The sequence below is a fragment of the Bombina bombina genome, chromosome 4, assembly GCF_027579735.1.
Source record: "Bombina bombina isolate aBomBom1 chromosome 4, aBomBom1.pri, whole genome shotgun sequence".
Classification (NCBI taxonomy): domain Eukaryota; kingdom Metazoa; phylum Chordata; class Amphibia; order Anura; family Bombinatoridae; genus Bombina; species Bombina bombina.
The window spans coordinates 880,935,977-880,959,473 of record NC_069502.1 but is presented as its reverse complement, the minus strand read 5'-3'; the positions used below and the strand labels follow the sequence as shown (position 1 = coordinate 880,959,473).

The window sequence follows — 23,497 nt, the reverse complement described above, 5'->3', positions numbered from 1 at the left end:
CAACTAGAACAGCTGAACTTTATTCAGGGTTAAATCAGAGGCACTTTAAATTATGGCAGGTGAGTGATGACTCTTATTTAACATGGTTTTGAATGTGATTGCTTAATTCTGAACACAGCTACATCCCCAGTTATAAGTGCACACTTATGCAACTACATTATTTTAGTTTTTTTGTTTTCTTCCCTCCACCTTAAAGATTTCAGTTTGTTTTTCAATTGAGTTGCGTAGTTTATAGGTCACAATAAAGGTGGAAAAAGTTCTGAAATGATTTATCTTGTCTAATTTTTTTACATCACAGAAACCTGACATTTTAACAGGGGTGTGTTGACTTTTTATATCCACTGGGTCATGGGAGGTGTACCCGGTACAGCCTAAGAGTGCAGTCCCCTTCCGTGTTTTGTGTATGACTGGGGTGATTACATAAGCCTGTGCATCCTTCACTTGTTCCCAGTTTGTTTGGATTGAGAGCTTGCATTGTGTAGCTGTTTTAGGGTCCCAGATTTTTGGAATGGACCTCGACGTGGTACCTGGGCTTGTCCCATTTGGCCAGATGCGGTAACTAACCTTTCCATGTTTGCTTTTAATCTTAGCGGAGAGCTTGCTAGTGAGTGCAGGGCTTTCTGTGTGTTGTGTTAATTTGTTTTGTAATTTCCCCTATGGTTCTTGCACCCAGACCTGTCTGGGTTTAACTGCCTGTGACTCTAGGGACAGCACAGCTTCTTGTGAGTGCCACTGAGCACCCAGGGCTGAGCATGTTGCAGGGTCATGGGATGTGTACCCGGTCCGGCCTAGGAGTGCAGTCCCCTTCCGTGTTTTGCATGTGTGTGTATATATATATATATATAAAAATAAATAAAACGCCTGTCCTTTGAGCGGGACAGCATACTCAGTCCCCATGCTTTCGGGGTACCTTACTGTCATGTCAGTGCTGGGGAATAAGGGGGCTGGGGGCCCCACAAATTTATCTTGCCCAGGGCCCTGCAAATGGTAACGGTGGTCCTGGCTTGAGGCTTACAGGGAACCAGCCATATGTACTCTGAGACACTGCCGGTAGGTACACTGCAATGTGGAAAAATAGACACACACAAAAAAAGTTTTCACCTGCACTGCTACTGGGTGTTTGCAAAGTGTGTGTGTGTGAGAGGGGGGGTGGGTATGGGTTACTGCTGCTTCTTGGCTTCAATTGTAACAGAGCAGGAGGACCTGAACCAACAGATTCAACCTAAAGTATGTATGTAGCTGCACCTCTGCTTTCTGTAGATCTCTCAGCATAATGCGATTCTAATTAACCCTTTACAGACCACACTATCCCTGTGTGAGGGCAGGTAAATAGCTTTCATATCATGCAAATGCATTGTTCACTTATTGTACTCCAGGGATAACCTGAGCAGCACAGTGTGAGTGCGTCCCAGAGTATGTGTCTCGTTGTGTGCCTCCCAGTGTGCGTGCCTCCAAGTGTGCATCCCAGTGTGTGTGTGTGTGTGCGTCCCAGTGTAAGTCTCCTGGTGTACGTATTCTCTTGTGTGCATCCCAGTGTATGTATGTCTCCTTGTGTGTATCCCAGTGTGTGTGTCCTTGTGTATCCCAGTGTGTGTGTCCGTGTGTATCCTAGTGGGTGTGTCCCTTTGTGCATGTGTGTGTCCCCTTGTGTGCTTCTCTGTGTATGTGTCCCTTTGTGCATGTGTGTGTCCCCTTGTGTGTGTGTGTCCTCTTGTGTGCTTCTCTGTGTGTGTGTCCCAGTGACTGTGTATATGTCCCTGTTTCTATGGGTCATTGTATGCGTCTATCCCTGTGTGTTTGGATGTATGTGTGTGCCTATCCCTTTGTGTACAGAACAATAAAGTGGATTTGTGCTAAAATGCAGGGGTTAACAGTGACTGGAAACATCTCAATACACATTTATTGGTAAAATAATATGGCAATAAAACTATTAAAAGTTACTCACAGTACCGTGTTCACATACTTTCTATTTTTAATACTGGGAGATGTTCCTGTACATCACCTTTCTTTCTCTCTTTTTTTTCCCTTTTTTTTTTTTAAAGGCTGCCCAAATTTATTTCACAAAAATCAAGTAAAAACAAAAAGGCCTTTTTAAGGCAGTGTACCAAACAATTAATGTTACAGTAACTGGTGTAAAAACAGCTTATTTTTTTTTTATATTTACAAAATGTCAACTACACTACATGTAGGGCAGCCTCAAATACTTGCCATATTATTTTACCAATAAATGTGTATTGAGTTTTTTTAAAGTCTCTGAATAATCCCTGCTTTTTAGCGTCAATCAATACATTGCAAAGTTGTTTTTCAAAGTATTCAGGGGCTACACAGCTACAGGATAGTTTGTTCTATAATGTCCCTTAATCTCCTGACCCAGATTATATGCTATACCTGTGTGTTATTCCCCTTCACAGCTTACTGCGCCCCAAGTTATATGTTCTCTCTCTAAACAATGAGTATTTTATAACTATTCTTAAAGGGACACTGAACCCAAATGTTTTCTTTCGTGATTCAGATAGATCATGACATTTTAAGCAACTTTCTAATTTACTCCTATTATCAAATTGTCTTCATTCTCTTGGTATCTTTATTTGAAATGCAAGAATGTAAGTTCAGATGCTGGCCCATTTTTGGTGAACAACCTGGGTTGTCCTTGCTGATTGGTGGATAAATTCATCCACCAATAAAAAAAGCGCTGTCCAAAGTCCTGAACCAAATAAAAAAAAGCTTAGATGCCTTCTTTTTCAAATAAAGATAGCAAGAGAATGAAGAGCAATTGATAATAGGAGTAAATTAGAAAGCTGCTTAAAATTGCATGCTCTATCTGAATCACGAAAGAAAAAATTTGGGTTCAGTGTCCCTTTAAGTAGTAAGATTACAAATGAACATCAGAGTGGATTATGACTACCAATCTGTCTATTTTGAGGTTGATTAGTTATATAATTATTAATAGGAATTAAATCAATTCAGATCCTGAGTTTTCACATTGTAAAAAACATTAGCAGCAGCTTCTGCCATAGATCTCTCACCTGCAGAGACATTTGATGGGGTCTCCACTGGCTGAATATTCTGTATACGCTCTGCATGTGTTCCTGTGTCTAGATTTTCATCACTGTGACCTTAAAAAAAATAAAAAATATACATATATCTTAAAATGTATGCCATGACTTTTTGCTGAATAAACCTACCTTTTCCTTTTAGCCTTGTAGAAACTGGCAATGAGCACCAGAACATAGGTATGTGACATGAGTTTTCTGCTATTCTGTTTTATAAATATACTTTTGCAAGTAAAAAATTAATGTATAATTGCCTTTATATTCCTGACAAACGGTTTTCCTCTCATACCCCATACAAATTAGAAAATTGCACCAAAATATAAGTAACTTCTATATCTTGGCTCATATCCCTGGGTTATACCTACTAGTGAAAATCCCTCCCCAAAGGGGCGTGGACAGAACGGCCCACTCCCCTAGTTACCTGTACAAAGGTAACTCCCAGACAGTACCCCTCATCCTCCTAGAAATGTGCAGCCTAATAGGTGGTCTCTGTAAATTGGAGGGAGCCTGGTAGGTATTACCCAGCGATATGGGCCAAGATATAGATATTACATATATTTATAATGTTGAAAATGTCTAATTATCTTGCCCTGCCTGATAGTAATACATACCAGTGAGAAGAACAAAAAGCTGTAAAACAATAACAAGGGTGGGAAGAAAGACATAACAACAACAAAAATGATACTGTATAAAATATATAAATTTATTTAAGACAGAATCTTTGCAGAAGCCGATTGATGAATATCTAGCTTATAATGAGGATAACACTTTGCAGCCAAACCAATCAGAAGCTGAGTGACGTACATCAAGCTTGAAATGTGGGATGAAGATAAAATACAATCTCCAAACAGCGGCCTGACAAAGTTACTCTGGCTTAGCTACTACTTCGAAACCTATAATGCAAATACTCTAGTTGAGTATTCCATGAGCCCTTCTGGAACCTGCTTATTTTATTACTCGTATGATCTGAAAATAACTTACACAATCCAAATAGAGACTTTCTAATAAAACAAAGATATGATCAGGTATGAAGTAAGTGAGCCCTCTTAGCAGAAATCTGAAAGAAACAGACCACAACCAAAAGGTAAAATGGTTTCCTTCAACTCTCCTGCTTATCAGTACTGAAGGAAGGTAAAATATCTTGACTCCAATAAAAGTCAGAGACAACTATGGCAACAGTTTTCAAGATTATTTCATCTTGATGAAAGAATAAGGTATGACTACTTCACATAAAGTGCCTTAAATACGGAAAATTTCCTGCTGATGTAATGGTTTCCAAAGTAAGAAGCCAGTTATAAATTTAACAAAGAAAGAATGAAAATAGATATCCAGTAATGCTTTTTAAGACCAAAGGGAAGATTCCAGGATTAAATTACAGATCTCTAACTTAGTCGGATATGGACCAAGACTTGAAAGAATTGCATAACCAAGAGATTTTAAGCCTCAAGTGTTGGAGAACAAAATTCTAATCAATTGAGATTGTCAATATTAAAGGGACAGTCTACACCAGAATTGTTATTGTTTTAAAAGATAGATAATCCCTTTTTTACCCATTTCCTAGTTTTGCATAACCAACAAGTTTTTTTTGGACTAGACTGTCCCTTTAAAGGTTATTTGTGGAGCACCAACAGATAGCAGAACGTGTTATGAAAGCATTATATTGGATGATCCAAGAAGATCCAAGAGGAAAAACAGACCCAGAATTGGTCCCAAAAAAAACCAAACAATAGTTGTAGGTTTATATGAGTGTTTAAAACACCAAGTCTGAAAAATTCAACTGCAGCAAACAGATGCTTTCAGGAAACATGCCTTCAACCTAAAACTCTGAGTTTGGATGCAACAGAGGATCCTGAAGAAGCATTTCCTGCGATATTGGAAATACCTATGAAAGTTGAATTGTCAGCTTTTTCATTAGAGGAAACCAAAACAGGGAAGGAGTTACATTTTCCTTTAGGATTCTCTTCAGTAGATAAGGAATGAGAGGAAATAGTGAAAACGCATAGATCAGAGTGAACTACCAAGACAGAGTATCCACTCCTAGAGCTTGAACACCTGGGGGAAAAAAGATATATTGTGGAACCTGAAGATAGAGACCAGAGGCCATAGATCTACATCCGGGGAATGCGCTACTTGTCCACAATCTTCTGAAAAAGCTTAATAGTAGACCTGCCATCCCGTTGGTAAGACCTGCTTCCTGCAAAGGAAGTCTGCCCTGAAATTCATAGAACCTGAAATGTGAATGGCTGTCAGAAGCTTGCATTGAACCCACACAACTTCTTGTTTCTTCATTGTAAAAGGAGCTTATCTGGCTCTAACGGGAGTAGACTTCTCAACATATTTAAATTCTGAATCCACTAAAAACATAATTTATGTAAGAACTTACCTGATAAATTCATTTCTTTCATATTAGCAAGAGTCCATGAGCTAGTGACGTATGGGATATACATTCCTACCAGGAGGGGCAAAGTTTCCCAAACCTTAAAATGCCTATAAATACACCCCTCACCACACCCACAATTCAGTTTAACGAATAGCCAAGAAGTGGGGTGATAAGAAAAAAGTGCGAAAGCATATAAAATAAGGAATTGGAATAATTGTGCTTTATACAAAAAAATCATAACCACCACAAAAAAGGGCGGGCCTCATGGACTCTTGCTAATATGAAAGAAATGAATTTATCAGGTAAGTTCTTACATAAATTATGTTTTCTTTCATGTAATTAGCAAGAGTCCATGAGCTAGTGACGTATGGGATAATGACTACCCAATATGTGGATCTTTCCACACAAGAGTCACTAGAGAGGGAGGGATAAAATAAAGACAGCCAATTCCTGCTGAAAATAATCCACACCCAAAATAAAGTTTAATGAAAAACATAAGCAGAAGATTCAAACTGAAACCACTGCCAAAAGTACTTTTCTACCAAAAACTGCTTCAGAAGAAGAAAACACATCAAAATGGTAGAATTTAGAAAAAGTATGCAAAGAGGACCAAGTTGCTGCTTTGCAAATCTGATCAATCGAAGCTTCATTCCTAAACGCCCAGGAAGTATAAACTGACCTAGTAGAATGAACTGTAATCCTTAGAGGCGGAGTTTTACCCGACTCGACATAAGCTTGATGAAATAAAGATTTCAACCAAGATGCCAAAGAAATGGCAGAAGCTTTCTGGCCTTTTCTAGAACCGGAAAAGATGACAAATAAGACAAAACTCTAACAGCATCCAAAGAATGCAATGATTTCTCCTAGAATTCATAGGATTAGGACATAATGAAGGAACCACATTTTCTCTACTAAGGTTGTTAGAATTCACAACCTTAGGTAAAAAATTCAAAAGAAGTTCGCAGCACCGCCTCATCCTGATGAAAAATCAGAAAAGGAGACTCACAAGAAAGAGCAGATAATTCAGAGACTCTTCTGGCAGAAGAGATGGCCAAAAGAAACAAAACTTTCCAAGAAAGTAATATAACGACCAAAGAATGCATGGGTTCAAAAGGAGGAGCTTGAAAAGCCCCCAGAACCAAATTCAAACTCCAAGGAGGAGAAATTGACTTAATGACAGGTTTTATACGAACCAAAGCTTGTACAAAACAATGAAATATCAGCAAGATTAGCAATCCTTCTGTGAAAAAAGAACAGAAATAGCAGAGATTTGTCCTTTCAAGGAACTTGCGGACAAACCTTTATCTAAACCATCCTGAAGAAACTGAAAAATTCTCGGTATTCAAAAAAAATGCCAAGAAAAAATGATGAGAAAGACACTAAGAAATATAAGTCTTCCAGACTCTATAATATATCTCACTAGATACAGATTTACGAGCCTGTCACGTAGTAATAAACACAGAGTCAGAGAAACCTTCTTTGACCAAGAATCAAGCGTTCAAACTCTATACCTTAAAATTTAAGGATTTGAGATCCTGATGGAAAAAAAGGACCTTGCGACAGAAAGTCTGGTCTTAACGGAAGAGTCCACAGCTGGCAAGAGGCCATCCGGACAAGATCCGCATACCAAAACCTGTGAGGCCATGCTGGAGCTACCAGCAGGACAAACGAGCATTCCTTAGAATCTTGGAGAATACTCTTGGAAGAAGAACTAGAGGCGGAAAGATATAGGCAGGATGATACTTCCAAGGAAGTGATAATGCATCCACTGCCCCCGCCCGAGGATCCCAGGATCTGGACAGATACCAGGGAAGTTTCTTGTTTAGATGAGAAGCCATCAGATCTATTTCTGGGAGTTCCCACATTTGAACAATCTGAAGAAATACCTCTGGGTGAAGAGACCATTCGCCCGGATGCAACGTTTGGCGACTGAGATAATCCGCTTCCCAATTGTCTATACCTGGGATATGAACCGCAGAGATTAGACAGGAGCTGGATTCCGCCCAAACCAAAATTCGAGATACTTCTTTCATAGCCAGAGGACTGTGAGTCCCTCCTTGATGATTGATGTATGCCACAGCTGTGACATTGTCTATCTGAAAACAAATGAACAACTCTCTCTTCAGAAGAGGCCAAGACTGAAGAGCTCTGAAAATTGCACGGAGTTCAAAAATATTGATCGGTAATCTCACCTCCTGAGATTCCCAAACCCCTTGTGCCGTCAGAGACCCCCACACAGCTCCCCAACCTGTAAGACTTGCATCTGTTGAGATTATAGTCCAGGTCGGAAGAACAAAGAAGCCCCCTGAACTAAACGATGGTGAACTGTCCACCATGTCAGAGAGTGTCGTATAATCGGTTTAAAGATATTAATTGAGATATCTTTGTGTAATCCCTGCACCACTGGTTCAGCATACAGAGCTGAAGAGGTCGCATGTGAAAACGAGCAAAGGAGATCGCATCCGATGCGGCAGTCCTAAGACCTAAAATTTCCCATGCATAAGGCTACCAAAGGGAATGATTGACTGAAGGTTTTGACAAGCTGATATCAATGTTAAACTTCTCTTATCTGACAAGGACAGAGTCATAGACACTGAATCTATCTGGAAACCTAAAAAGGTTACCCTTGTCTGAGGAAACAATGAACTGATTGGTAAATTGATCCTCCAACCATGATCTTGAAGAAACAACACAAGTCGATTCGTATGAGATTCTGCGAAAATGTGAAGACTGAGCAAGTACCAAGATATCGTCCAAAAAAGGAAATACCAAAACCCTGTTCTCTGATTACAGACAGAAGGGCACCGAGAACCTTTGAAAAAAATTCTTGGAGCTGACGCTAGGCCAAACGGTAGAGCCACAAAACTGGTAATGCTTGTCTAAAAAGAGAATCTCAGAAACTAAAAGTGATCTGGATGAATCGGAATATGCAGATATGCATCCTGTAAATCTATTGTAGACATATAATGCCCTTGCTAAACAAAAGGCAGGATAGTCCTACAGTTACCATCTTGAATGTTGGTATCCTTACATAACGATTCAATATAGATAGATCCGGAACTGGTCTGAAGGAATTGACCTTCTTTGGTACAATGAAGAGATAGAATAAAACCCCAGCCCCTGTTCCAGAACTGGAACTGGCATAATTACTCCAGCCAACTCTAGATCTGAAACACATTTCAGAAATGCTGAGCCTTTGCTGTGTTTACTGGGACACGGGAAAGAAAAAAATCTATTTGCAGGAGGCCTTAACTTGAAGACAATTCTGTACCTTAAAAGAAAACGTAAACTGCCCCATACCAGCTGAGCTGGAATGAGGGCCGCACCTTCATGGGTATTTAGGAGCTGGCTACAGGTTTCTATAAGGCTTGGATATATTCCAAACTGGAAATGGTTTCCAAACTGATACCGCTCCTGAGGATGAAGGATCAGGCTTTTGTTCCTTGTTGTGAGGAAAGGAACGAAAATGATTATTAGACCTAAATTTACCTTAGATTTTTTTATCCTTTGGTAAAAAAGTTCCCTTCCCTCCAGTAACAGTTGAGATAATAGAATCCAACTGAAAATCGAATAATTTATTACCCTGGAAAGAAAGGGAAAGCAAAGTTGACTTAGAAGACATATCAGTATTCCAAGTTTTAAGCCATAAAGCTTTTCTAGCTAAAATAGCTAGAGACATATACCTCACATCAACTCTAATGATATCAAAAGATGGTATCACAAATAAAATTATTAGCATGTTATAGAATAATAATAATGCTATAAAATTATGATCTGTTACTTGTTGCGCTAAAGCTTCTAACCAAAAAGTTGAAGCTGCAGCAACATCCGCTAAAAATATAGCAGGTCTAAGAAGATTACCTGAACATAAGTAAGCTTTTCTTAGAAAGGATTCAATCTTCCTATCTAAAGGATCCTGAAATGAAGTACTATCTGCCATAGGAATAGTAGTACGTTTAGCAGGAGTAGAGACAGCCCCATTTAACCTTAGAGATTTTGTCCCAAAACTCTAATCTGTCAGATGGCACAGGATATAATTGCTTAAACGTTTAGAAGGAGTAAATGAATTACCCAAATTATTCCATTCCCTGGAAATTACTTCAGAAATAGCATCAGGGAGAGAAAACACTTCTGGAATAACTACAGGAGATTTAAAAACCTTATTTAAACGTTTAGATTTAGTATCAAGAGGACCAGAATCCTCTATTACTAATGCAATTAATACTTTTTTAAGTAAAGAACGAATAAATTCCATCTTGAACAAATACAAAGATTTATCAGCATCAACCTCTGAGACAGAAACCTCTGAACCAGAAGAACCATTATCAGTATCAGAATGATGATGTTCATTTAAAAATTCATCTGAAAAAAGAGAAGTTTTAAAAGACTTTTATGTATACTAGAAGGAGAAATAACAGACATAGCCTTCTTAATGGATTTAAAATAAAATCTCTTATGTTATCAGGAACACTCTGAAAATTAGATGTTGACGGAACAGCAACAGGTAATGTAACAGTACTAAAGGAAATTTTATCTGCATTAATAAGTTTGACATGACATGCAATACAAACAACAGCTGGAGAAACAGATACCAAAAGTTTATAGCAGATACACTTAGCTTGGTAGCTCCAGCACTGGGCAGCGATTTTCCTGAAGTATCTTCTGACTCAGTTGCAACGTGGAACATCTTGCAATATGTAAAAGAAAAAACAACATATAAAGCAAAATTGATCAAATTCCTTAAATGACAGTTTCAGGAATGGGAAAAAAATGCCAGTGAACAAGCTTCTAGCAACCAGAAGCAATAAATAATGAGACTTAAATAATGTGGAGACAAAAATGACGCCCATATTTTTTAGCGCCAAAAAAGACGCCCACATTATTTGGCGCCTAAATGCTTTTGGCGCCAAAAAGGACGCCACATCCGGAACGCCGACATTTTTGACGCAAAAAAACGTCAAAAAATGACGCAACTTCCGGCGACACGTATGACGCCGGAAACAGAAAAACAATTTTTGCGCCAAAAAAGTCCGCGCCAAGAATGACGCAATAAAATGAAGCATTTTCTGCCCCCGCGAGCCTAACAGCCCACAGGGAAAAAGTCAAATTTTTTAAGGTAAGAAAAAATGATTGAAACAAATGCATTTATCCCAAGTATGAAACTGACTGCCTGAAAATAAGGAATGTTGAACATCCTGAGTCAAGGCAAATAAAATGTTTGAATACATATATTTAGAACTTTATAAAAAAGTGCCTAACCATAGCTTAGAGTGTCACAGAAAATAAGCTTACTTACTTACCCCAGGACACTCATCTACATGTTGTAGAAAGCCAAACCAGTACTGAAACGAAAATCAGCAGAGGTAATGGTATATATATAAGAGTATATCGTCGATCTGAAAAGGGAGGTAAGAGATGAATCTCTACGACCGATAACAGAGAACCTATGAAATAGACCCCGTAGAAGGAGATCATTGCATTCAAATAGGCAATACTCTCCTCACATCCCTCTGACATTCACTGCACGCTGAGAGGAAAACCGGGCTCCAACCTGCTGCGGAGCGCATATCAACGTAGAATCTAGCACAAACTTACTTCACCACCTCCATAGGAGGCAAAGTTTGTAAAACTGAATTGTGGGTGTGGTGAGGGGTGTATTTATAGGCATTTTAAGGTTTGGGAAACTTTGCCCCTCCTGGTAGGAATGTATATCCCATACGTCACTAGCTCATGGACTCTTGCTAATTACATGAAAGAAAAGAGCCTATTCAGTAAAACTGAAAAGGGGGGGACGCAGCTTCCTCCAATCACGGCAGGGCCTCACGAGATGGACGCTCTGAGATGCACGCCATGATTGGAGGAAGCCGGTTTCGTTATTGCTGACGTAGGTACAGAGGAGCTGCAAGCGGGGGATTGCCGATCCGGCTTCGCTGAAGAAAAAGTTAAGTATTTTTAAAAATACGCTGCAATGTAAAGTTTCATGAATGTAAGTGCCCCTGTTTTTAATAGTATTTTTAAAAACCGGGCACTTATTCATGAAACATTACTATCACTTTAATAGTAAATGTCTTGTATTGTTACTGTGAAACATTCCTTATTGTAAATCACGTAAGTTTTATGAAAATGTAAAAAATAAGTTCTGAGACAAAATCAGATTTAAAATACCGAAGCCATAAGTCCTTTATTACCAGATCTGTGGAAACCATAGATTCAGCATAAAATATAAAATAAACTAGTGCACAGCTGTTAGAGAAAAGTGTTTTGTTTTCTGAAGATCTGCAAGAGAAGGCAAAAAGATTGTTAACTTCAGGAAAATAGGCAGTCAATGCATCAGGAGGCTGAACGTTTAAAGCACAGCCAGGACAGAACTGAAAATCATTCTGACTCCCTGCTGGAAACAAGTAACTATTTTTTAAACAAAGTCTGACTATCTAAAACACAAAACAAAAGAGAGAAATGCAAATTATCAATCTTATACTTACAAACGTTAATCAAATAACATAAAATGTCTTTAACCCCTTAAGGACCAGCGACGTATCCTGTACGTTGCTGGTGTTTTGTAAGAGGATTGAATTTCCGGTGGCAAGCAGGAAGGATGGAAGGTATAATAGCGCGGTCACGCGTGCAGACCCCCTACTACTATACCCAAGAAAACCCTTAATGACCAGCGACATACAGGGTACTTTGTGGTTGTTAAGGGGTTAAACTTCAAAAGCTAAAAAAGTTTAATACTCGAAAAACTTTAAATAAGGTGCAAAAAGAAATAATTTAATTAGGGTGTGTCTTCTAAATGCTCCCTAGCATTACAAAAAAGGTGATTATAAAGGATTATCAGCGCTACGGAATTTGGCGGCACTATACAAATAAATGATAATAATAATAATAATGGGTGTAAAATTAAGTCAAAATTGTTAAAATGAATAAAAGCTGTAGTACTTGAACAGAGTGATATATGCAGAGAACCAAAAAGGTACTAATAAATACTGTCAGACTTTTACAATAGCTTTAAAAAAAAAAAAAAGAACAAATATTCCACCTAAAATCAGCTGAAACACATTGTATGTTTGCAACTGTGCTTAACCCCTTAATGACCACAGCATTTTTCCATTTTTTGTCCGTTTGGGACCAAGGCTATTTTTACATTTCTGCTGTGTTTGTGTTTAGCTGTAATTTTCCTCTTACTCATTTACTGTACCCACACATATTATATACCGTTTTTCTCGTCATTAAATGGACTTTCTAAAGATACCATTATTTTCATCATATCTTATAATTTACTATAAAAAAATTATAAAATATGAGGAAAAAATGGAAAAAAACACACTTTTTCTAACTTTGACCCCCAAAATCTGTTACACATCTACAACCACCAAAAAACACCCATGCTAAATAGTTTCTAAATTTTGTCCTGAGTTTAGAAATACCCAATGTTTACATCTTCTTTGGTTTTTTTGTAAGTTATAGGACCATAAATACAAGTAGCACTTTGCTATTTCCAAACCATTTTTTTTCAAAATTAGCGCTAGTTACATTAGAACACTAATATCTTTCAGGAATCTCTGAATATCCATTGACATGTATATATTTTTTTTAGTAGACATCCCAAAGTATTGATCTAGGCCCATTTTGGTATATTTCATGCCACTATTTCACCGCCAAATGCGATTAAATACAAAAAATTGTTCACTTTTTCACTAATTTTTTCACAAACTTTTGGTTTCTCACTGAAATTATTTACAAACAGCTTGTGCAATTATGGCTTAAATTATTGTAAATTAATTCTCTGGGATCCCCTTTGTTCAGAAATAGCAGACATATATGGCTTTGGCATTGCTTTTTGGTAATTAGAAGGCTGCTAAATGCCACTGCGCACTACACGTGTATTATGCCCAGCAGTGAAGGGGTTAATTAGGGAGCATGTAGGGAGCTTTTAGGGGTAATTTTAGCTTTAGTGTAGTGTAGTAGACAACCCAAAGTATTGATCTAGGCCAATTTTGGTATATTTCATGCCACCATTTCACCGCCAAATGCAATCAAATTAAAAAAAACGTAACATTTTTCACAATTTTAGGTTTCTCACTGAAATCATTTACAAACAGCTTGTGCAATTATGGCACAAATGGTTGTAAATGCTTCTCTGGGATCCCCTTTATTCAGAAATAGCAGACATATATGGCTTTGGCGTTGCTTTGTGGTAATAAGAAGGCCGCCAAATGCCGCTGCACATCACACGTGTATTATGGCTAGCATTGATGGGGTTAATTATGTAGCTTGTAGGGAGCTTGCAGGGTTAATTTTAGCTTTAGTGTAGAGCTCAGCCTCCCACCTAAAACATCAGACCCCCTGATCCCTCCCAAACAGCTCTCTTCCCTCCCCCACCCCACAATTATCCCCGCCATCTTAAGTACTGGCAGAAACTCTGCCAGTACTAAAATAAAAGCTATATTTGGGCTTTTTTTGTGTGTGGCATATTTACATATGCTGCTTTGTAGGATCCCCCCTTAGCCCCCATCCTCACTGATCCCCCACCAAACAGCTTTCTAACCCTCCCCCTCTGCCTTAATGGGCGCCATCTTGGGTACTGGCAACTGTCTGCCAGTACCCAGTTTAGTAACAAAAAGTATGTTTTTTGTTTTTTTTATTGCCCTTTTCTGTAGTGTAGCTCCCCCCCCCCCAAGGCCAACCCCCCACCCCTTCAGGAACCCTTAGATGATCATTTATTTGTTTTAATATTTTTTTTTTTTTTTAATTTTCTTAACTTTTTTTCTGCAGTGTAGCGGTTCCCTCCCGCTCCCACCCCGTGCACGCGCCCGCCCGCCGCCCCCCCGTGCATGCGCGCGCTCCCGTGCGCGCCCCGTCTGTCCCGCCCCCCTCCCCTCCACGATGGCCGCCTACCCGCCTCCCAGACTTGCTCCCACCCACCAACGATACCGGCCACCGATGTCCGGTGCAGAGAGGGCCACATATCGAGGCATCACTGCAATAACCGGAAGGCAGCTGGAAGCGAGCAGGATCGCTTCCAGCTGCTTTCCAGACCAAGGACGTACGCCACACGTCCTCGGTCATTAACTGTCTTTTTTTTGAGGACGTGTGGCGTACGTCCTTGGTTTTTAAGGAGTTAAAGGGATATGAAACCCAATTTTTTTCTTTCATGATTCAGATAGAGCATGCAATTTTAGGCAACTTTCTAATTTACTCCCATTATCAACTATTCTTCGTTCTCTTGGTATCGTTATTTGAAAAGCAGAAATGTAAGCTTAGGAGCCGGCACATTTTTAGTTCAGCACCTGGATAGCGCTTGCTGTTTGGTGGCTAAATGTAGAGAACAAAGAAAAATTAATAATATGAGTAAATTAGAAAGTTGCTTAAAATTGCATGTTGTATCTGAATCATGAAAGACAAAATTTGGGTTTCATAGCCCTTTAAAACATTTTACTACCATGCAATGAATAGTATTCAGCTTGCGGATAGATAGTCCGGCCTTGTGTATATTAGTACTTAGACTTCACTACTGAATAACTGTAGGGACAAATTGTGAAATACATATATCATAAAAAGACTGAAAAATGATTAAAAGTGTATATCTTTGTAGCACGCAGCTCATACACACAAGGGCATAATTTTTAAAACGAAATAAGCCCATAATGATCATGAAAAAAGGGTAACAGTACTGATATTTTATAATATTTTAGGAAACCTTAAAACTGAATATGTGTTTTGCGAAAGCAATATTTGTGCTCCATTGAGTAATACCAGCGCACGCAAATGTGCTTTGGTATTAAAAACAGGGAAACAGGTAAGTCTATCGCAACTCCTCCTCCTCAGGAAACGCACAGTGACTCTTGTTTTAAAAGTAGAAAAGTCTTTATTGGTAGTAGAAAGCAATTAAAAACAGGGAATGTGAGATACAACTCACAAATTCAATCATGGTGTTCCAGTATTGCAAGACACGGCAAACATGTTTTGTGTGGGGCCTCCACACTTGTTCACTGCTGTTGATTGCAAGCACTGGATACACCTTTTAAGGACAATCAATCACCAAGAATTACAAACATATGTGAACTTAACCCTGCCTGTACTAAGGATTGCCAAATAGTATACGCAATCATTAAACATGTGAGAGGAAAATAAATTAGCTAACATTAAATATAAATAGAAATATATTATATGATTTTAGTTCCATAAAAAATTATAATTTGTCAACAGAACAATAAAAATATATTTTTTCTCTCTTCTTTTCAAAGACTTGGAAAAACAAGGACCTATCATATAGGTAAACATCAGATAAATAAGTTGACATCAGATTCCATATTTATACCTAGGGGGTGTCTAGTATTGAGAGTGAATATCCACTGAGCCTCCTTATAGCTCAGTTTATATTCCCTGTCTCCCCCCCTGGAGTGTTTTGGGATATAGTCAATAGCTTGAAATGATACTAGGGATGAATCAGCAGCATGCATATTTTGGAATGCTTAGCGACAGGCGTGAAGACATCAGGGTTATCAATATCCCTGATGTGTTCAAGTGCTCTGTCCCTAAGCATTCTCTGGGTTTTTCCAACGTATTGGATCTGGCACCCCCTGCAGGTCAAAAGGTAAACTACAAAAGTAGATTTGCAGTTTAATTTGTGCCTGATCCGATATGATTTGTTGGAAACTGAGGAATGAAAATAATCACCCTCCACCACATAGTTGCAAGTTTTGCATATTCTTGATTTGCATCTAAAAAAGCCCATTCTCTGAGGTAACCAGGTACATGTTCTCTGTATTGGCAATTGTGAAGGAGCTACTATGTTGCCAATATTAATGGCTTTTCTAGCTACAAATTTGCAGCCGCTATTAGCCACCCTTTCCAAAGAAGGGTCAGTAGCAAGGATAGGTAAACTCTCCCTAATTAGGTTACAAATTTTGTTGAACTCCAAACTATGGAGGTGGTGAGCGCTAGGGATCTGATGTGTTTGCAGTGCTTTGGTATTACAAGTTAAGCGCAATGCGAACGCAAGCTTGTGTTTGCATTGCTGGGAAGCATTGCGCTCACAAGAGTGCGCTTCCATAAGCTCCAATTGGAGCCTTGTCTCACGTCATGAGGACTAGCGCAGCAAAGGGAGTAAGTAGCGCAGTGATGACAGCAAATTGTAAATATATATCTATATGACTATATACATATATATTTATGTGTTAATATGTGTATATACACATATCAACACAAATATATATATATATATATATACATACATACATACACACACACACTGTATGTATATATATATATATATATATATATATATATATATATATATATATATATATATATATATATATATATATATATATATATATATATACACATACATACATACATATACACACGCACACTCGGAACCCACAGTTCCCATAGACCGCAATGTAAAGGCACTTTTCAGTGCCATTTTTTTTCTAACAACCCACACCAGCCAACTTTAAACCCTCATAACAGCTTATTGCAGTTATTTTATTAAAATATAAAAGATGTTACTAGCTTTATTTTTTTTATAAAGTAAATTACACTTGATTTTGGGGGCATTTGGTGGACATTTATAAAATTAACTCGAGATTTAATCTCTGGTTAACTTTTATAAGTGCTAATTGCTACCGTAAGCTCGTAGAAGCAATAACCAGCTACTTGTAATGGCTGGTTATTTATTGCGCACCTGCAAAACGGACAAATTTGCCCGTTTGCTGGCGTGCAATATATTACCGCTCCACTTGTAATCTTGCCCTTTATCAGGTATAACAAGCTGCTTTTCATACTTGGCAAAAAATAGACTATTTAATTAATCTCATATACAGAAAAAACATTATTAGATTCCTCAGAATCAGTCTGAGGACACTTGAGGTTACTCATACTTTACTCCCATAATCTCTTATCAGAAGGATTAAAGGAAATTTCCCCTTCAGAAAAGGCATCAGAAAATTGAAAGCATTTAGCAAAATTCTCAGGTACAGAATTTATGCCAAAGCAACCATAAATGTGTCCAATATACACTCTGCATACCTTCTTAATTTTTTCAACAAAATGTTATGTTAAACTTGCATTGGGCAAAATCCTTGTTGAAAAAATTAAGAAGGTATTCAGATTGTATATTGGAAACATTTATGATGGTTGCTCACCTGTTCCCTTTGCCAGCAGAAGTTTAAACAAAGGGAACAGGTGAGGCTTTTATAATAAAAAACAAGCCAGTATATAAACTAATAAATGTCAAAGCCCAAGCAGAAAAACACAATGAGCAGACATATATGTATAAAGAACACATATATAGAACATATATCCTGGGCGACCCAGTCACAGCCTGTGGAGTAAAAGTAACATCCTCCATAATAGCATTTGGTATCATAAAAATGCAGGCAATAAAATATAATTTGTATGCCCAGAGCTTCCCAAATAATATAGGCAACATAGCCATATAAGCGTTCTTAAAGGGATAGTCTACTCCGGAATGTTTATTGTTTAAAAAGATAGACAATCCCAACACTGTTATATTAATATATTTTTTACCTCTGTGATTACCTTACATCTAAGCCTCTGTAGACTGTCACCTTATACTATTTCTTTTGACAGACTTGCCTTTTAGCCAATCAGTGCTGACTCATAAATAACTCCACAGGAGTGAGCACAATGATATATATATATATATATATATATATATATATATATATATATATATTAAAAAAAAACACATTAACAAGCTCTGTCTAACTGTGAAATGCTATCAAAATGTATTGAGATAAGAGCCAGCATTCAACAGCTTAGAAATCAGTTTATGAGCCTACCTAGGTTTAGCTTTTAACAAAGAATACCAAAAGAGAACAATGCAAATGCAAATATTAAGATAAAAGTAAAATGGAAAGTTGTTTAAAATTGCATGCCTTATCTGAATCATGAAAGTTTAATTTTTACTAGACTGTCCCTTTAAGGCCCAACATAGTAGGAGACAGGCAGAGACAACTTCACACGGAGGCAATCTTCATGGGGTTTTTACAGCAAACAGTAAGAATTGATGTTAATAGCAACATTAAGGCCCATGTCGAGGCTTTGAAAGATGAGTGTGCGAGTAGCAGAAGCAGCCCTCATTTAAAGCCCCTGTGACGTCATCATGGCGGCCCCAATAGGAATACTCCGGACTGAGCATCCACCACCGAACGCGCCACAAGGGACAAAGGATTAGCCACCTGTTTAAAACGGTAAGTAATTACCTCACAGGGAAGACTGAATTCAAAACAAATGCTGCACGGCCTGAAACAAAACCAATCTTCTCATGGAGAAGGACTCATAGCTCTGCCCACCTGAGTGGACAGAACTAGGAGAAGGAAGGGTACTGTCTGGGAGTTACCTTTGTACAGGTAACTAGGGGAGTGGACAGTTCTGCCCATGCTCCTTCAGGAAAGGGGCTCTCACTGGCAGGTATCACTACCAGGTAGGGCCAAGATTATGCTTTTATATTTATGTTCGGTATAAATAAAACATGTGTATAATTACACAGCTCATTAGCTCAAACATGACAGATTCCTTTAGTCTCTTTCGGTCACATCAGTAGCATTTCCTGAGTGAGATATTTTATTACTACACATTGTTACCTGGGCTTTCATTTCCTGGGATCTCCATAGTCCTTAGTGCTTGGCGAGTCTCCATTATGACGTCCTTGTAAAGCTCCTCGTGTCCCTCTATATACTCCCACTCCTCCATAGAGAAATACACGGCAACGTCATCACACTTTATAGGTACCTGAAACACACACAACTCATTCAGCGCTGACACCGGGACTGGATCTGTCACTCACTTTTACTGACAGAGAGCCAGGAGAGCAAAGATAATGCAGAGACACAGACAGCAGGTAAAAAATACACACAGAGCCAGATATGGGAGTCACTGTGCCCTGACACTGATATATCACATTCCCCAGCAGTGCTCATCTCTTCAGTCGGCCGGTGAATGCCGCTATGGGTGTGTGGGTGAGAGTTAAAAAAATGTTTATGTAATCCTGCAATCCTATAGAACATGTTTTTCAGCCATTAGACATAGGGCTGGAATGTGACCCATAAGATACAAATGCTGTCACTTATCCAAACTAATTACTAGGGGCTGAGTACAAGTCTAGTGATACTGATTGTGAGAGGTGCACTACTTTGTTCTAGTCCTTGCACCATCAGTATTGCTTAATTTGGTATTAGAAGTCATTGGTTAAAAAAAAAAAGCCAACAAAAAACAAGTTTTTTGTTAGCCGCTAAATTAGTGCATCCTGTACTCCTAATAAGACTCACTAATTAGCGGGCTAGCCAAATTTACAATGATATAACCTGCCGATCATCACAGGCTTCATAAATATGATAATATGATTTTCAACAGAGGCTTGAAGCGATACTATCACATAATCTGCTTACATTTAACCGTTAACTGCCAGATTCCCAGAGATTTTTAATGTATACACACAAATATATATATTTTCGGCTCTCCAATAAAAAAAAACAACAGCAAAAAACAAAACAGCTGGTCATAGGGACACACAGCTCTTATTATGACATATTCCATCAGCTCTCACCTTCCCTGTCAGCAGGTACATGATCTGCAGGGTGTGGGTCAGTATCCTCTCTGTCGTCATCTTGTCCCCGGTCATGTCACTCGCTGTCAGTGAGTTAGCCCCACGCTGCAAGAGTGAATTGTACAAACATCAGACTCACTGGCTCCTCTTACATCACGTGTGTATCCTGTTATCATATTCTGCATCTCATCATGGTAACATTCTGAGCACTTGTGTAAAACTAAGTTGGTATAGATATATATTTTACAATATATATATATATATATATATATATATATATATATATATATATATATATATATATATATATATATATATATATATAGTAATAAATAATTGCCTTTGTTAAAACCGGTGAGTGCCTTCCTCTCTTTAAATTATATATATATATATATATATATATATATATATATATATATATATATATATATATATATATATATATATATATATATATATATATATATATATATATATATATATATATATATACATACACACAGTCTGAGGAAGGGATGAATACCTCAAAACGTCACGCTAGTTAAATATACTGTTTGTTTTACAAAACCAGAGAGTGCTTATTTCTTGCTAGTCTATTATTCCTATTTTTGCACCCTGGTGCCTACCTGAACAGTTTGGTGAGAGTGCTTATTAAAGAGACAGTATACACTCATTTTCATATAACTGCATGTAAAAGACACTACTATAAAGAATAAGATGCACAGATACTGATATAAAAATCCAGTATAAAACTGTTTAAAAACTTACTTAGAAGCTGTCAGTTTAGCTCTGTTGTAAAGGCAGCTGGAAAGCCCACTGCAAGTGGGAAATAAGACACTCCCCCTCCCCCCTTCTTTTGCATATGAAAAGACCCTTTGCACAAACAGGAGCAAGCTGGAGAAGGTAGCTGACGGTATTCACATAAAACTTTGGGGCTTGGTTAGGAGTCTGAAAATCAGAGCAATGTTATTTAAAAATAAGCAAAACTATACACTTATCTAAAAAAAAAACTTTATGGGCTATATAAATAGATCATCTACAAAACATTTATGCAAAGAAAAAATGAGTATATAATGTCCCTTTAACCTAAAGATTTCTATAAATTTGTGTGTGAGCGATAAATAGAAAAGCCTTTCTTCAAGGGACAGTATACACTCATTTTCATTTAACTGCATGTAATAGACACTACTATAAAGAATAAGATGCACAGATACTGATATAAAAAAATCCCCTTCTTTTGCATATGAAAAGACCCTTTACACAAACAGGAACAAGCTGGAGAAGGTAGCTGACGGTATTCAAATAAAACGTTGGGGCTTGGTTAGGAGTCTGAAAATCAGAGCAATGTTATTTAAAAATAAGCAAAATTATACATTTTTAAAAAAAAAAAAACTTTATGGGCTTTATAAATAGATCATCTACAAAACATTTATACAAAGAAAAAATGAGTGTATAATGGCCCTTTAAGCACGCCCCATGTAAGTCTATGAGGAGAAAGAGATAGTACAGTTGTGTTATCTGAAGTCCTGAAGTTACCACGCCAGGGTCTTTGACTTGCATGCTAACTTTGTACTTTAAACTTGCACTAATCCAACTGAGTTAATTTTCTACCTTTAACACACAGTTAGTTCTCAAGTGCAAAAAAATAAAAACATAAAATTAGCGTGCCACTTGTAATCTATTGTACCCTGTTATATAAATGCTGAAGCCAACCTAAAGAGCTGTCTATTGCTGGCTTGCGTATGGAGAAGATAAAAGAAAAAAAATGCTCCTGGGTTGAACTTCCACAACAGAACATTTTCAGAACAACTCTACCCCTTCTGTATTTGCTTGAACACCTTAAAGGGACAGGAAACCCCAATATGTTCTTTCATGATTTGGATAGAACATACAATTTTAAACAAATTTCCAATGTACTTCTATTATTAAATTTGCTTCATTCTCGTTATCCTGAAGGAACACATTGTACTATTGGCAGCTAGAGGAACATATCTAGTTAGCCAATCACAAGAGACATATGTGTGCAGGCACCAATCAGCAGTTAGCTCCCACTAGTGTAGGATATGTGCATTTTTTTTTTCAACAAGGGATACCATGAGAACAAAGCACATTTGAAAATAGAAACAAAATTAAAAGTGTGTTAAAATGGCATGCTCTATCTGAATCATGCAAGTTTAATTTTGACTTCCCATCCCTTTAAAAACAGGCTGTTTCTTTACCTCTGAGCATCTGTCACCTTTTGTTGCTAAGCAACTAATACACATATTCACTGCAGGAGGTTACCATAGTGTCGTTAAGATGTTTACTCACCTCTCCCGTCAGCAGGTAGAGAATCTCCAATAAGTGATTCAGGATCTGCTGGGGCAGCTTCTTCTTTATCTTGTTCATAGTCCGTGATATTGTGTAACACTGAGACCTGCAACAGTGGGACATACATGACAGAAATTACACATATGGGAATAATGGCTGTACAATCAACATCAAATATATATGCACCCACACAAACATATATATATATATATATATATATATATATATATATATATATATATATATATATATATACACACACACACACATCTAGATATATGTAAATATAAGAAGCTGCCCCCTTAAAATATACTGCATGTAAACCTGTATACCCACACAAACATATACACATTTCTTATTCCTTGACATATACACATCACATAAAATATACAAGCATAGCTCTTTATACACTACACACACTTAACTGATGATGAACTCCACCAAAAGCAAGGGAAGAGGGGCTGAGGAGTGAGCCTGAGGCTGTGTTCGAGTGAAGGAGAGGGGGTTTAGTCTAGCAGAGGCAGTGTGTGAGACAGGGAGGAAGTCTGAAAGGGTAAGGGTCATATAAGAAAATGCAAAAGTACAAGTACAATCTTATACAACATAGGCATTTAATAGTTTAGAAAAGGTTCTATCTGCTTCATGCACACAGCACACGCACAGTTCCCTTCCCCATACCTTTTATACACAATTTACACAAATAAAATATTATTAAAAAAATGCACACATCACAGGCCCCTCTCCATTCATACACACACACATATATATATATATATATATATATATATATATATATATATATATATATACATACAAACAGCCCAATAACAAAATACCTTATATTTACAGATATATAATATTATAAGGTACTCACAGTCTCCTCCCAGTACTGTATACACAGATATATATATTATTCCCTCTGCCTCACACAATAAATAATATACATATACTATAGAGATGATCCTCCAGACACACGCCGCAGTACCTTATATAGAAATATTAATAACTAGATGTTTATACTGACATGTATACGCAGCTGTGCTCGTAGTTACCTACATAAAACCACCATATTGAGTGCCACATTAGCCACGTGACGGCAGCGATCAAATAGTAAACCGAGCTACAAGAATCATTTTGTCCTGCCCCTACAGTTTTGTTTAGCTGGTTGTCGTAGAAGTC

General features: G+C 37.7%; 1 protein-coding gene across 4 annotated transcripts in view; it reads right to left on the bottom strand.

Annotated features, from left to right (window-relative positions):
- LOC128657423 (oocyte zinc finger protein XlCOF7.1-like) overlaps positions 1–23,476 on the bottom strand; it is a 181,041-nt gene extending 157,565 nt beyond the window's left edge. For 2 of the 4 annotated variants that reach the window (XM_053711772.1, XM_053711775.1), the window contains exons 1-5: positions 23,371–23,476; positions 22,319–22,424; positions 20,009–20,113; positions 19,047–19,194; positions 3,027–3,116 (exon numbers count right to left, since the gene is read on the bottom strand). In XM_053711772.1, the coding sequence (XP_053567747.1) occupies positions 3,027–3,116; positions 19,047–19,194; positions 20,009–20,113; positions 22,319–22,424; positions 23,371–23,387 (466 nt within the window). In that variant the 5' untranslated portion in view covers positions 23,388–23,476. Of the gene's footprint in view, positions 1–3,026; positions 3,117–19,046; positions 19,195–20,008; positions 20,114–22,318; positions 22,425–23,192; positions 23,274–23,370 lie in introns of those variants that run through there. The other 2 variants (XM_053711773.1, XM_053711774.1) reach the window with 2 other exon arrangements.
- Positions 23,477–23,497: the final 21 nt, after the last annotated feature.